The sequence below is a fragment of the Condylura cristata genome, unplaced genomic scaffold, assembly GCF_000260355.1.
Source record: "Condylura cristata isolate star-nosed mole 26May11 unplaced genomic scaffold, ConCri1.0 scaffold00005, whole genome shotgun sequence".
NCBI classification, from domain to species: domain Eukaryota; kingdom Metazoa; phylum Chordata; class Mammalia; order Eulipotyphla; family Talpidae; genus Condylura; species Condylura cristata.
In genome coordinates this window covers 33,620,095-33,635,790 of record NW_004567106.1, presented here as the reverse complement: position 1 = coordinate 33,635,790, position 15,696 = coordinate 33,620,095, and the positions used below count along the sequence as shown (strand labels likewise).

The following is a 15,696-nucleotide window of genomic DNA, read 5'->3' as shown; positions in this document are numbered from 1 at the left end:
ATCTAAGTACTTTCAAACTGATTTGAGCAACACTATGTGAAAGATGGCCATAAAGTTAGCTCATAATTTTCTTAAATTATGAGCTTCATCCCAGAAGCTCATAACACATATCAATAGTATCATGATAAAAACTTGGACGAGTCTTTATTAACTTTGTTTAATCCAGGACTTTCCAAATTCATATCTCATTGACCCCACTATTTCATAAGAAACAGTTTAGAAAATACCACTATACAAATGGACCAGGCGAGAAAATAACAAAAATAATGAACAACCATATACCAGAGACATTCTGTGGGGGTGGAGTGGGGAATGGGATCAAAAACGGGGGGTGGGGGGAGGGAAGGGAGGGAAATGCATGGGACTAGGGTGGTGGCACAGGGGTGATCTGGTCATGGGAAACCCGTGGGGATTACAATCGAGATGGAAAAAAAAAATGTGCAAAATGATGTAAAAATAAACTTTGTAATAAAAAAAAAAAAAAAAAAAAAAAAACCAAGAGGCCTCCAAAGCCCACATATCTGGTTATATACCAAACCTGGCTGCTTAACTCCACCCTCAGTTCCCAGCAATCCTGTCTTCAGTGGTGATGACATTATGGGATTTGTAGTCCTTGGTGTCTTGGATCTTTCTGTCCTGGCAAGCAGGCGGGAGTCCATAAAAGCTGTATTTGTGGAGTTTATTCAGGACGACCTCTCCCCATCTCCCACCCCCCCAATCCAGCCATATTTTAACACTGTCAGCACTCAAAAAAAAAAAAATACCACTATACAAAGACAAATCTGTGGGCCTCCCTGGTGGTGCAGGGGTTAAAGACAGTGCTATCAAGTTATTGCCAGCCACTGTAGCATAAGTTAGATCCCTGTCTGGCCATGAAGGTGACCCACATGGCATAGCAGACCTCTCCTGTCTTGCCCGCTGTTTCCTTCAGCAGTGTATTTCAGTATATCAACTATTCTGCTCCCTGCTCTGTCTCTGGTGAATCCTCTCAACTCCATCCAACTCTGGCCTGTACCCCAGTTCTTCTATGCATAGATATATAGATATTTAAAAAAAAAAGAAATTGATTGCTTAGAGGTTATTTGGTATGGAGTGGGGGCTGGTAGCATAGTTCTAGATGTTAGAATTTTCTTAAAAGGGAAGGAATGAAGGGAGATTGGGATTAGATGAAGGTCAAACTAATTTCCTTACAATCTAACACTAAATCAGCATTTTTTTTGCTGAAACTTAAATACTGTTACACTCATATAAGGAACAGATTACCAAACATGTACACAGTTCCTCTCATGTTCCCCTTTTCTCTACTTATCTCTCTTTTTATATGTATCTCTAATTTTGTTTTCCTAACAACCCAGTGAAATAAGTAGGGTAAAGATTTTCATCTCCACTTGTCAGTGAAGAAACTAAACCTAAGTAAGTTAAAATGACATGCCCAGGATCCCATAGGAGGTGGTGGATGACCAATGCAAAAAGATCTTCTGATTGCAAGTCTTTCCACAACACCGCCCAGACTGTTACCATGTTGGTGTCCCTGTTGTATATAGTTTTTCATTAAGTGAAAACTGCAATAAGGAAGTAGATAGGGCCCTCCTTGGTGGTGCAGCTAGTTAAAACACAGCACTAAGAAGCTAAGGCCACTGCAGCATGAGTTCAATCCCGCCCCAAAGGAGATCCTCATGGTGCAGCGGACCTCTCCTGACCCGCACGCTGCTCCCCTCAGCAGTGTACTTCGTTGATCTGCCCGTCCTGCTCCCCACTCTGTTTGTAGTGAATCCTCTCACCACCACTGCACCTCTGGCCTGTACCCCAGTTGTGTATGCATAAATAAATAAAACTTAAAAAGAAAGTAGATAGTTTTCCAACACATGACTGTTGAAGTGACTCGTGGTTGATGGTCAGATTTCCAATTTAACAGTAAATAGGATCTACAAGTAAACCAAAGATCATTGGACAAAGTGTTGAGATTTTTCAGAAAGTTTATGATATAATTCAAGATAATGAAGAAAAGTTCATGTAAAGATTTTTTATTTTCTGGATTAGTGGTTAAAATGTTACATTGGGCCTTTTAAAATAAATCGTTTTATTAAGATATTTCACAAGCCATATAATTCACCCATCTAAAATGTACAGTTCAGTGATTTTTTAAATTTTTTGGTAATTTTCATTATGTTTAGAAATTTTCAACCATAGCCACTATTAAATTCTGGTATATTTCATCACCTCAGGAAGAAACCCTGCACCCACTAGCAGTGATTCAAAGAATAATGGCTGACATGACATAATAAGATAAGCCTTTGGAAACATGGATGATGCTTCCACGTCATGTGGCCGCCATAATGGTGCCACATAAGTTAAAATGAAATGAAGGATGTAATGCTATTATATATAATTTTGATGGGAAAATTACACTAGCTTCCCCCAAACCCCCGCTATTTATATTCATTCTTTGATGGCTCTAATAATTAGCTTATAGATATAAAAGTTGCCTAAATAAACTGCCAAGACAAATTTTATTTAGCTTTCCTAGGAAAATTTTTCAGTCTAAATTTCCAATCAAATCTTTTTTCTCTATTATGAATATGAATGAAACTTATTATGAATATGAATAACCTTGTCTTAGTACATTTTTTTGTGAAAACAAGAAACATCTATACTTAATTTTTCTAAATTCTAAATTTCTTATATTTTTGATTTTAAGTTCTTAACATATCTGTTATAGTAAGTAGTAGCCAGATAACAGCATATGCCTACTCAATTTGTATATGCTTTAGAAATTTTTTTTCATTCAAAATTAAGTACATACTTCTAAACACCTATAAGGATAACTACAATAAAACGAGTAACATTTTTTTAGGTCTAAATATCAGTCTACTATAAATATCTCCTCTGGAGTTTTTAAGATCATTTTCTTTACATTCTTCTCATTCTGTTTGATATATAAATAAATGACTAGTGATCATTAAACTGATGTGTTCATGTCTTTGCTAGTCTACTTAAATAGGTTTTTAATGAGGCACTTGTTCTTTTAATCATTGTAGTTTTAACAAATAAATCAGCCCAGTATATTTGTGCTATTTTTGCATTCTCTTAGAATCTGTCTCATTTTTTTACTGTACATAGTAATCATCAGAGGATCTTGCTGAGCTGAAGGTTCTGATTCCGTAGGCATGAAGGATGTAAAAGTTTGCACTGGAAACCAACTCCCATGCTATTCCAGTACTGCCTGCCTTTTGATCCTACTTTTATAGTCAAGTTTTTTGTAACATTTTGGTGAACAGAAAAGCCTATTGCAGCCATTTCTTATCATAAGTGTATGATACATATATCTAGCTTGGTATTGGGTACTTATGTCCTAGCAATATGCTTCACTAGGGTTGAACATAAAAGTAGTTTTAGTAATGTTGAAACTGCTTTCTGCCAGAGCAGGTGAGGAGTGCTTCCAGTTTTAGAGGATTTAAAAAAAAGACATTGTTATTTATTTATGCATACAAGAATTGGGGTGTAGGCCAGAGATGTGGAGGTGAGAAGATTCACCAGAGCAGAGTGGGGAACAGAACAGTTGAATCTACTGAAGTACACTGCTGAGGGGAGCAGTGGGTGAAACAGGTCTGCTGTACCATGTGAGTTAGCTCCCTGGGAAGGGACAGAACTCTTGTCACAGTGGCTGGTGACAGCTAGATAACACAGAGACTTTAATCCCTGTGCCACCAGGGAGGCTCCTAATTTTAGAGAATTTTTACAGAAAAAAATTTCATTGGTTTGTGTGGTCTTTATAAATGGGACATTTTCCCCCCTTATTTAAGTGGAAATTATATGTAGTGACTCTTCTGGAGACAATTTTCTCCAAAAAATACTGTCGAATGATCTTAGCGCAATCAAGGACCTCCTGTGCCTTAGCTTCTCAGCTTGTCAACTGTTGAGAATAGTTGCAGTACTTGAGCCCCTTTATCATAACTTCATCATATCAAAGAGAAACAAACACATGGAAAGAGAGTATTTGTAAACTATACCAGCACTTAATAAATTTTTATGAAAATAAATGAAATCTGTGAAGGCTGAGAAAGATACGGTACCTCAGTTGCAGTTTAATTTGAAAATCAATAAATACAAACCAGGACCTGATAGATAAGAACATATTTGGTTTATTGCTCTTTTCAAAGTAATAGGTTAATTATTTCTGTTTCCTTTACAGTCCATCAATATTATGGAACTAACTTTACAGAAATATGGAAGTTATGAAAAATTTGAACAGGCTACTGGTGGTAGTCTGCTATCTAAAACTCGAATCTGGAGTCATGTTAGGAAGTACATGATGAAAGAAGGCTGCATGGGTGAGGTATGAACCATGACAAACATGGGGATTTGAATGCTAACATTTTAACTCTCAACTGCCACATTTTAGCAGGTTTTTTTCTCCTAACCTCCTTTTACTAATTTAGTCATCTGGACTGCCCACAAAATAATATTACGTTTAAATTTATATTGAGTTGTATTCAATTTCTTCCTGTTTGTTTTCTTTTCTTACTGCCTGCCACACTATGTAGTTTATGGGATTAAGTGAATTTTTTGTGAAAATTATTAATGAAGAGATTTGTCCCAATGGCCTCTTTAGTAGCTAGTACCTAGGGTTCAGTTACAAAACAAAATTTGGCCTATCAATGAACAGGATGCTGGCTCTTGCACCTTCCTTTGTATCATTTTAGCAAGGCACTCTATGTGAAAGCACAGTAGAGGAACATAAATGCTTTGTGTCTTCCGCAGCAAAGTACATATATATTCCTTTCAATCCCATAAGAGGTCCTTCGCTTCGCAAAGGTTCAAAATTAGATGGGTCAAAAATGATTGGGTCTGCTCTTTATCTTAGTTTTTGGGAATGTCAAGGTTGTGGTAAGCAACAGAAAATGTATTAATTTATGGGCCTGTTGTTTCCTGGGAAAGCTGTTTCTTATGTTTACATTTTGTTATATATATATATATATATATACACATATATATCTCTCTGTATATGTATGTGAGTCTGTATGTATTCTTCCTATTGTTCTTGAGATTGTGGTACATCTCACTGAGGACCTACTTTCCCGAGCTTCAATGACAGTAGTAAATGGGTGCCCAACGCTGACCATCAATATTTCCACTGCACGTGAGCACTGGCTGGAGGGAATGCTGAGGCATGAAATAGGTAGGGGCAACCATCTCTATTTGCTCAACTGTAACACCAGATACTAGCTTCAAAGAAATGGTCTCCTATAATGGGTCTTTCTTTTAGTTTTACTTGGCAAAAAGTTATTAAATTGTTAACATCCATTTGAACTAAAGGTAAGATAATATCCCATTTCAAATTAGATTTTGTTAGGGCATTATAGAGCTGTATAAAGTTTGGAAAGCCACTTAATGCCTTTGGATTGCAGTTCCCCTACTGAGATTTTTTTTTTTTCAGATATCACTGAAAATCAGGTCTATGATTCTTCCCTAAAAAATAAATTAGTATATAGAAGTTATACTTCTTAATGAGAGGTGGTCCTTTTGATAGCAGTCTAATAGTTTTAGGGTTAGGTATTTTCTCTACTTTATTGTGATTTGTAGGCACACAGTTTGGTTTTAGAGCTGTTGATAGAAGCTTCTTTTGGAGAAGAATAAGAGTAGCATTTCTTATTTTCCATGTTTCTTTTCTTTTCCACAGGCACACATTATTTTCGAGGTATTAACAATCTCCAACAGCCATGGAACAATTGGACTGGCCGTAAAAAACATGACCTAAAGCCAAACAATCCCACAGAGGAAGGACTGGCAAGTATTCACAGTGTCCTGTTTAGAAAAGACCCCTTTTTGTGGAGGGCTGCCCTCCTCTACTACACTGTTTATCAAGCCAGTCAAATGTCTTTTTGCGAACTCTTCAAAGATATTGGAAAATTTGTAAAGGATCCTAATACAAGATGGGATTATTGTGTGCGAGCCAAGAGGGGATGGACTGACACTTCCCAGGCAGGTGTGTCCCATACTGTAGTTTTCCTGACTTACTAGGCAATGTTTGTTGTTATATTTTAATTTGTTTATCAGAATTCTCTCATCTATGAAAAATTAGTCTTTGTTCCTTGAGGTTGGTCCAAGTAACCACAATTATTGGCATTATTTATTTTCATTTCACTTTGAAAAAAACAGGAACTGTTCACTTAAAAATCATTTTCACTTTCAGATTAGTTCAATATACTAACACATTTTCTTCTAAAATTATTTTAAACTATTATTTGGAGATAACCTAAACCTGAAATGGTCATGTCAGCAGCCCCACCTACATTTACATTTCCTCAACCTGTGATGTAGTTGTTTGATATTGTGTTCTTAAGTGCGAGGACCAGACAAGACAGAAAGCAAAGAAGACATCTATCTTTCTCTCCTTAGATGTAATGCAAAAGCTATCTCCAGGCTCATTTTCAGAAAGTGTGTCTACCACTTCCCACCTCCTTTTAGGTCCACTTTCCTACATTTCAGTTCTCTACCCAAATGCGCACTTTTCATGTTGCCCTTGACACCCCATAGGGGTACATCATTTTTAGAATTGTCTTTTTTCCTTTCACTTACTTAAAAAAAAATTGAAATTTTCAAGTGAAAGAAGAGCTGTTAACATGCTAAAATCTCAATGCTTTACTCAATCTTAGTCATTGTCAGTATTTTCTAACTATTGTTTATCTAGTCTCTCAAGTGTCCATAGTATTTTAAAGCCAATTCTAGGCATGATGTTCTTTTTACCATGTGCATCAATTGGTAACAATTTTTTTTTTACAACCCCCATGCTTTTAGCATACCTGACAAAATGAACAATTTAATATATGTTACTTCATGTAGAATTTCCATCTATTTGATAGAGCTATACTTAAAAAATTTTTACAGTGGGAGAAAGGTTTTTTTTTTTTTTGAAGATTTACTTGTTTATGCATACAGAACTGGGGTACAGGCCAGAGCGCAAGGGCGGTAAGAGGCTTCATCAGAGACAGAGTGGGAGCAGAACAGGCCGATTGAAAAGTACATTGCTGAGGGGAGCAGCGGGCAGGTCAGGAGAGGTCTGCCATGCCATGTGGTCATCTCCCGGGGCAGGGATCGAACTCTTGCTGAAGTGGCTTTAGCTTCTTAGTGCTGTGCTTTAACCCGCTGCACCACCAGGCAGGGGCCAGGTTTTCTTTTTTAACTTAACCTCAGATCTCACGAGTTGCTCCTGCTATTCATGTCTTCATACATGTTTTTATTTCTGAACCTATATAGAAAATCTGGCTCTAGTTGTTTTCATAGGAAGGGATAGTATAAAAATCACGTAAGCTTTTTTTTTTTAGATTTATTTATGCATATAAAACTGGGTTACAGGACAGAGGGGCAGGAGCAGTGAGAGGATTCACCACAGAAGAGTGGGGAGCAGAACAGGCAGATCAATGAAGTACATGCTGAGGGGAGCAGCAGGCAAGACAGAAGTCTGTTGCGCCAAGTGGGACACCTCCCTAGCAGGATTGAATTTGTGCTGAAGTGTCTGTGGCTACCTTCACAGTTCTGCACTTTAACAGATTGGGCCACCAGGGAGGGCCCACGTATAGCTATTTTTAAGGGGGCAAGTCACATTTTTTTTTTAAATTAGGAGTTTCTAAAATCCATTGTTTCCACACTGCATCCTTTGAGACTTAAATGGTCTATAGCTATCCTGCCCCAGGCTTCTCTGTCCAGATACCTTCATCTTACTATGGAAGTTAAGGTTTTGATTTGTTGTTGTTGAGGGTGAGGAGAAGGGGAAAAAATATTATTTATGAAACATATATTTTAAATTACTGGTATTTCTTTATAACTAGGGTGCAATGCTACGTAACAACAGAGTAGGGCCTCTGGAGGAATTATTAAAGGAGTTAGTCTGCACACTGTCCTGGTATTTCCTAAGACCTTGCATATTATGTTATAAAAATAGTTAAACTAAATGAGGCAAAGTTCAACAAAAATTTTTTTTAATATACAAGACTGATTCTTGTAGTAAAGGTAATGGGTTAGTATCTAATTACTTGGTAATTTTTTTAAAGCATCAGGGGGTAAAAATTATTCTGGTCTCTCCAGGGTGTTTCAGTAAAGACCAGGTATACTTGGATGGCATCCTGCAAATCCTCCGATACAGAGAGAGTATTGACTTTCCTCTATTGACTGCCCTGGGGAAGGTAAGTGAAACCATAGACACACAGACCCCTGGCACATCAGTCAGTATTTACCCAGCTTGACTTTATGATTAGTAAGACTTAGGTTCAAAATGTGTTTACTATTGAAGTAAGTTTCCTTTATGTGACAATAAGAGGGAAGAAAAATGGTCCTATCATAAAACCAATGTGCAATATTTCTTTGTAGGTAAAAAGAAATAAAGAAGAAAATAGGAATTTTGGAAATATACATACATACATACATACATACATATATATATATATAGTATGCATGTGCATAACTTTATTTTCAAATGCATTGTTTTGTAAAGTATTTTAAAGTAGACTATAGGTATAACACATCCCTTTTCTAAAATATATCTTCATGTTTTCTGGCAAAGTAAAATATTTTGGTTTCATACTTTGCTACCCAAATCTGAGATCAGCTATTTCTCCAAGAAAACCTTGATTCCTCTATTAAGAATTGGGGTACAGGCCAGAGGTGCATGAGTGAGAGGATTCGTAAGAGACAGAGTGGGAAACAAAACAGGCAGACCGACAGAATACACTGCTGAGGGGAGTAATGGGCAAGACAGAAGTCTGCAGTGTGCCAGGTTGGATAGCTCCCTGGCAGGGAATGGAACTCTTCTCACAGTGGTGGGGATAGCTTGATAGCCCTGAAATTTAACCCCTTGCACCACCAGGGAGAACCAAAAAATTTTGACTACTCTTAAGAGGAAATGGTATTTAGAGAAATAGATCTAAATATTAGGTGTGCTCATTTCTACTGGGTGCTATTGCTTCTAGACCTTTTGAATGATCACATCATATATATTTGTTTTAAATTATAATTTAAATTAGACACCACAAGACACTTTCAGACCTCCTGTCCCATTCTGTATTTGTACCTCCTTCTCTTAAAGTGATACCTTGTTTCCCAATGTCAGTATATTTATTCACTCTGTTCTATTATAATCATATAATGCTTTAAAAATTGCTAAACCTCACCCATGTCAACAGCAAATCTATTTTTATTGTACTTAGTGGCATAAATATGTAATAAATAAATTTTAATAAAATGAAAATAGAACATTGAACATGATTTATTTAAAGTCTTCCTATTAAACAAGGATCAACTTTTGAATGCAGATCAAAAGTTAATGGCATTTAAAGTCAGCCATGTTTTGAAATTTAAAATTACAAAGATATTTTATAGAACTTAAAAAAGTTTGCCCTTGAAACTAATATGGGTACAAGTAAAAGATTAAATTCTAACAAAAATGAAAGAGATATGAAATTTTTCTATGAAAATTCAAAATAAAAACAAAAGAATGTAATAGAAAACACAAATTGTTATCTTTCTACATTAAATATAAACAGGAATCCAGTATACAGTTGTGCTGATTTTTCTGGTGTAATAATGGATGGCATTTATTTCCTGGTTGTTTTCTTGATTCTTTTATGTAGATTTAGTCAGTAGGTTTGTTTAGGTTTAGAGTCTCTCACACAAATATATTGCTTAGGTGTGTAATTTCTAGACACTGAATTGCATTATTTGTAGTACAAAGGTAGTATTAAGTCAAATATTGACTTTTTACCTTATTTTGGTCTTTATAAGGAGGAGTAGGTAAGTTCATTCTTATTTTATACAGCCACTGATTTTGTTATAAAATTCAAAAACAGCTACATGAAGTTTCACTTAAGATTTCAGGGAAGAAACGGCTCTTTAAAATGCGATTTGTGGGGCCCTCCCTGGTGGCACAACAGGAGCCACTTCTGCATGAGTTCTGCCCCGGAAGTGACCACATGGCGAGGCAGACCTCTCCTGACCCACCTGCTGCTCCCCTCAGCAGTGTACTTCATCGATCTGTCTGTTCTGCTCCCCACTCTGTCTCTGGTGAATCCTCTCACCCTCGCATCTCTGGTCTGTACCCTGGTTCTGTATAAATAAATAAATAAACCTTAAAAAAAAATGTGACTTGTAGTTATACTTTATTAGATGAACCCTCTTCCTTTTTTCAGGTTTCTTATGAAGATGTGGATCGTCTAAAGGGATTGGCAGTTATTGAAAACATGAGGGTCCCCCACTTCTTGCAGGACCATGACCGATACATGGAACATTTGGAGAAGATTATGGAAGTGAATGAACTAACAGATAGGGAACTGAAAGATCTTATATGTTAATTAGCATTCTTGCAAACATAGCTGAGTTATTCAAACATAGCTGAGTTATTCTTCTATGTGTATTACCAATCAGGTGCAGTTTGCATCAGCAAATTTATAAAAGAAAAATGACTTAGTTTACTTGAGTTTCTCAAAATGGTCTGCAATATATTATTGAATTTTTAGATTTTAAATTTAAAAATGTTTCTGTACAATGCAAGGGAAAGTTAGTCTTATTTTTATCTGAATCTCAACTGCCAGATGAAAATACTACTGATTAGTGAGTGGTCAAAATGAGCAATAAATTTCTACCTGAGCAGTAAGTGCTGATCTTAGTGCTTCTGCTTCAGCACCAAGAACAGGTGTGAGTAGAGATTGAATCCAGTATTGTTCACACTCCAGGGCTATATTTTTATCTGATAGTAGCAATTATCCTCCTTTGCAAAGCTATTATTCTTATGTCCCAAACAACTAGCACTAAGTAAAATTTTTACTTTCTGTTAAGTAATGCTAAAGATGGGATAAGTACTTTGAAAAGTTTTCATTAGTCCTTTATTTTACATATTGCCACTTCACCTACTCAGCTTCTAAGAGCTAAAATTAGAGAATTATCTGTTTTCATATGCTGAAAGTTATTATACATCTTCAAAATTGAACCAAATTTTCTTAGAGTCTTACCCACTCCATTCTTTTATATAAATATTAAATTCAAGTTTCAGAGAGGTTTGTCTACAGAAATAAAAATAGCTGAGTAAGAGAGAAGGCACTCCCTTTTTATTAAGTAAAGCAACTAGTAAGAGAAAAATAGATTGATCATCTAGAAGCTAGATGTTGACTGGGCAGTATCTATGGTAAATTTGAACATGGTCTGAAAAATGGAATTTCTGAGTGTTGCAATTTGATAAATTGGTTTTATGATGCTGCCTTAGTAGTTATCAAAATTTCATCAACCTAATAATGATATTATTTGAAATTATATTTCTCTTGCTAAAAGTAATATATCTAGCTCTGTAATGTATCAATTATGATATATCCTTGGAGATTATATATATATTTACACACATATATTTACACACACACAAACATACATACATACATACATACATACATACATACTTGGGATCAAATGGTTCCTCAGACAACTAATTTGAATGATCAGAAAAAATGTGGGTGTAGTAAATACCCATTTAAAATGCTACTGTGATTTCTATCTAAAGCTATCTGAAACTTTGTTTACCTCAATTCAGACTTAAATATGGTGCTAACACTGTTAGATGTATACTACAAAGCCTGGTCCACATTCATACTAGAAAGTTATTTGAAAAATCTTTTGCAAGTTATGTAATTCTTCTCTTTCAAATATCTAGAAGGGCTTGCCTTAAGAATGTTGCAATAAACAGGATATACAATTAGAAGCTTGGTAGCTCTTGCTTCTAGAACTAGTTCTGTCTCATCTTTGGCTATAGCAAGTCAGACCTTTTGCAGCATTGAAGGTGCCCACATAATGTGTGTGACCAGTTGGAGTTTGGCCTGCAAGCTTTCTGCAGGGCTGGGGGCCCTCTGTGCCGGTGTTAACAAGACATGGGAAAAACACCTTCACTCCTCAAACATTATTTCTTTGTGGCAGAGTCATGCAGTTTCAGCTTTGTGTAGTGTTTTCTGACTTCATCTTTAAACTTATCAGAGGTGATTATGAAAATAGTGTCCTAGTAACTAGAACTAAAATATAGACAGATAGCAAACTTTATGTCTTGTAATTTAAGTGCAAATAATTGTAAATTACATTGTAGTCAATAACACCATTCATCTTTACATTATAGTTTAAATATAAAGGAAAATCGCAACAGCCTTAATTTCCTACTAGAAGGGTTATTTGCAGTGGTTCTAGTCCCTGAATTTAAACATGGATAGATAATCTATCTGATTTGGGAAAGGAAAATAATTCTTGCCTTATTTCTTTGATATAAAGACAAAAACAAGCACTACCTAGACAAAAAATGAACTTAAATCACATTGATTTTCTTAAGCTACTTTAAAAGTTAGCAATGAACCAAAAATTATTTCAGATTAGCATAAATACTTAGAGCTCTAATCTTTAAAAGTTGGTATTGAAGATCAGCAATGTTTATTATTAGGTCTCTTGCAATAGCATTAAAGTCAATTTTGTTCTCTAAAAGTTCTAATAAGTAGAAAATTATAATAACAGTACTTAGGAGAGAGAATAGTTGGAGATCATATTAATTTTCATTGTTATAATTACATGCTATATAGGATATTGAGGATGGATTAGAATTTCATAAGTTTTGTAATTTTAACATGATTGTTAATAAAAATTCTGTTAGGTTTTCACATGTGAGAGGAGTTAAAATTAACATTTGTAAACATAAATCCATAGTCTATTTCTTTATATTTTCGCCTTTGTAAAAGTATTTAAAATTTGTACTGTTTTGTATATATTGGGGCATTTTGTGTCTAGCTATAACAGAAGTAAATAGTACTGAAGTTCTCAAATGAAATATGTAGATATGAATGCATGCAAAATTCTATTCTTTGAAAAACTAATTATATTTTTATTGTGGTGCTGCTTTTTATTGTGTGGTAATTATTGAAAGGACCATTAGTTACATTCTTCCTCTAGTATACATAAATATAGAGAAATACCTACATTTTCCACACTCCACCTTTCCTCTAAGAAGTTCAGCTTATACTATCATAAATAGGATGAACAGAATAGAGAGAGATGATTTTCTTTTAAAATATCATTTTGGTCATTCAGCACATACTTAATCTGGATCCATTGAAGAGGAGGATCTATGCTGAACACCAGCAGTCCTCTGATGAGGAAGACAAGAACTGAAGTCACAATCTTGTGGGAAAGAGTGTCACAGAACCAGGTCAGGTCCCATACCTAGAGAGTGCTACCAAGTAAACTCATTCAAATAGGCCCATATAGTTGAGTAGAGGGAGGGAGATCAGATGCAATGTGGTGAGCTTCACAATATTTTATTACCATTCTTTGTGAGGCTTATCTGAAAACTGAGCAGCTTTAGTCAGGAACAGGAGTAGTCCATGAATGCAGCTGCTTAGATTGTCAGAAGCCTGGAGGGAGCAGATAGATGTTCAAATAAGTCACCACTTTGTAAAGGTCTTGGTCTTTGAATTCAGAGTTTTGCTGAACTGTGAAAGCCATGTCAACAAGTTAGGATTTCATTCTTTTTTGTTCACTCTGATTCCAATAGCTAAAGAAATTAATGCCAGGATGTGGAAAACTAATGTTTGTCATCCAGTGATGGAACAACATTAGGACTATGTATAATTTCACGAATACAGAGGGAGAGCCTGTGAAGAGGAAACAAGGGTGGCCATTTGCAAGCCAGGGAGAGGCCTGGAATAGATCCTCTACTTCTGTCCCTCAGGAGAAATCACGCCTGCCAACACCTAGATCTTGGATTTCTGGCCTTAAAAACTATAAGAAATTAGACCTGGGAAAAGGAGGACAAAGCAGAGAAAGAGTAGAAATTTGAACACAGGGAAGGGATTACTTAGCATTTGTTTCTTTCCAGCCACCCAGTTATCCTAATTAAAGACAACCAACATCAGAAAGATGCTAGCAACATGACCAAATTAAGTACCCCTCATTCAACTCTTTCCATCACGATTTGACTGACATTGATAGACAAAAGTGTTTTTGTGAAACTTTGGGATCTAGCATCTCATGTGAAGGGACCCAGGGAGAGTCTGGCCCACCCAGGCATCATGGAATAGCCATACAGAACTAGGTAACAGCTTGGACTTTGCAGTAGCCCATGACTGACTCGATCCCCTCTCAGCCTCAGTCCATCGAACCTTGGAAAACACATAATCACCCTTGGACAAGAGAGCCTTTGTGGGAGTCCAGGTTTGTACCAGTTTCCAACTTATACAAGTCATATAGAGAAACTGAACAAAGGATCAGGAAAAAAAGACAAAAACTATTATGCAAACTGTAAATCTGAGACATAGAGCAGGGGAGGGAGAGGGATCAAAACAGGAATGAATAACACAAAGAATTAATGGTGATGATTTACAGGTGACATGGTGGTGATAAATTTTACGAGGATTACATCCTACTGAGTGTGAGAAAATATTTACACATCACATATCCAACAAGTGGTTAATATCTATGATCTACAAAGAACACATACAACTCAACAAGAAAACAATCATAAAATTGGCAAAAGTACTAAATAGACACTTCAACAAGAAGAGGTACATATGTTCAGGAGGAACATAAAAGTATGCTTATTCCTTATCAGGGAGATGAAAATCAAAGTCACAACTGACACCACTTTATACTTATGAGAAATAGCATATATCAAAAAGACTAGAAACAACAAATATTGATAATGGTGTGAAGAAAAATAAACCTCTTTTTTATGGAAAACAGTATGGAGATTTCACAAAAGATTAAAAATATGATCCAACAAAACACGTCAGTATCTATCCAAAGAATGCAAGAGCATATATTTGAAGGGCTATGTGCACTGCTGTGTTTGTTGCAGTACTACTTAAAATAGCCAAGTTATGGAAAGAGTTTAAGTACCAATGGTAGATAAGTGGATTAAGATTTGGTATATATACATACAAGAATACCAGCCAGTTATTAACAAAACAGAACTCTTGCCATTTATGGCAACATGACTGAAACTGTAGGGGATTATAATAAATAAGAGAAAGTCTTATGATTTTACTCATATATAGAATATAAAGAAGAAAAACAAAGGAGTGGACTAAACTAAAACAAAGCTTTGAAATCTAACTGCAGAACTGACATTATGAGAGGTCTCAGTAGCATACGGGGATCAGAGCATGGAGGGGACCCAAGGGCGATGGTGGAAGACTGGGTGCTTAGGTGGTAGGTGTAATGTTCTCCAAGTTTATGGTGGAATGTCACATGCCTACCTTGTAATAACCATCATTGATTTTTCTACTTAATTTGATGTGGTTTCTTACTGGCAACAGTGGAGGTGGATTTTATCTTCTTAGGGGTCATGGTAAACAAAACAAGGTGAGATTAATAAAAGCATGTGGGAAAATGATGCGATCAAGAAATGTGGTAAAATGAAAGGTATGAGGCTGCTGCGACTGCAAACATCTACAATATTGCAACAGCCACGATGTTTCAGGGCAATAGGGGTTTGGGGATTATATTGCTTTGTCACTGGCTGAAGCATCAATTATGGCCAGTAGCTAAAGAAAATAAAAAGAAAATGTCAATGAGCTACCTGTACCACCATGTTCACTCACTGAAGCATTATTTACAATAGTCAAGATACAGAAAGAAATTAAGTGCCACCAGGAGATGATTAGATAAAGATGATATATCTATATACAC

The 15,696-nt window shown here is 35.9% G+C and overlaps 1 protein-coding gene across 1 annotated transcript in view; it reads left to right on the top strand.

The window, feature by feature from the left end:
- LOC101620912 (uncharacterized protein KIAA0895) overlaps nt 1-14,712 on the top strand; it is a 28,041-nt gene extending 13,329 nt beyond the window's left edge. Inside the window, exons 2-6 of the mRNA XM_012721023.1 lie at nt 4,193-4,336; nt 5,047-5,179; nt 5,681-5,986; nt 8,086-8,183; nt 10,182-14,712. Of these exons, the coding sequence (XP_012576477.1) occupies nt 4,205-4,336; nt 5,047-5,179; nt 5,681-5,986; nt 8,086-8,183; nt 10,182-10,343 (831 nt within the window). The 5' untranslated portion in view covers nt 4,193-4,204 and the 3' untranslated portion in view covers nt 10,344-14,712. The remainder of the gene's footprint in view (nt 1-4,192; nt 4,337-5,046; nt 5,180-5,680; nt 5,987-8,085; nt 8,184-10,181) is intronic.
- Nucleotides 14,713-15,696: the final 984 nt, after the last annotated feature.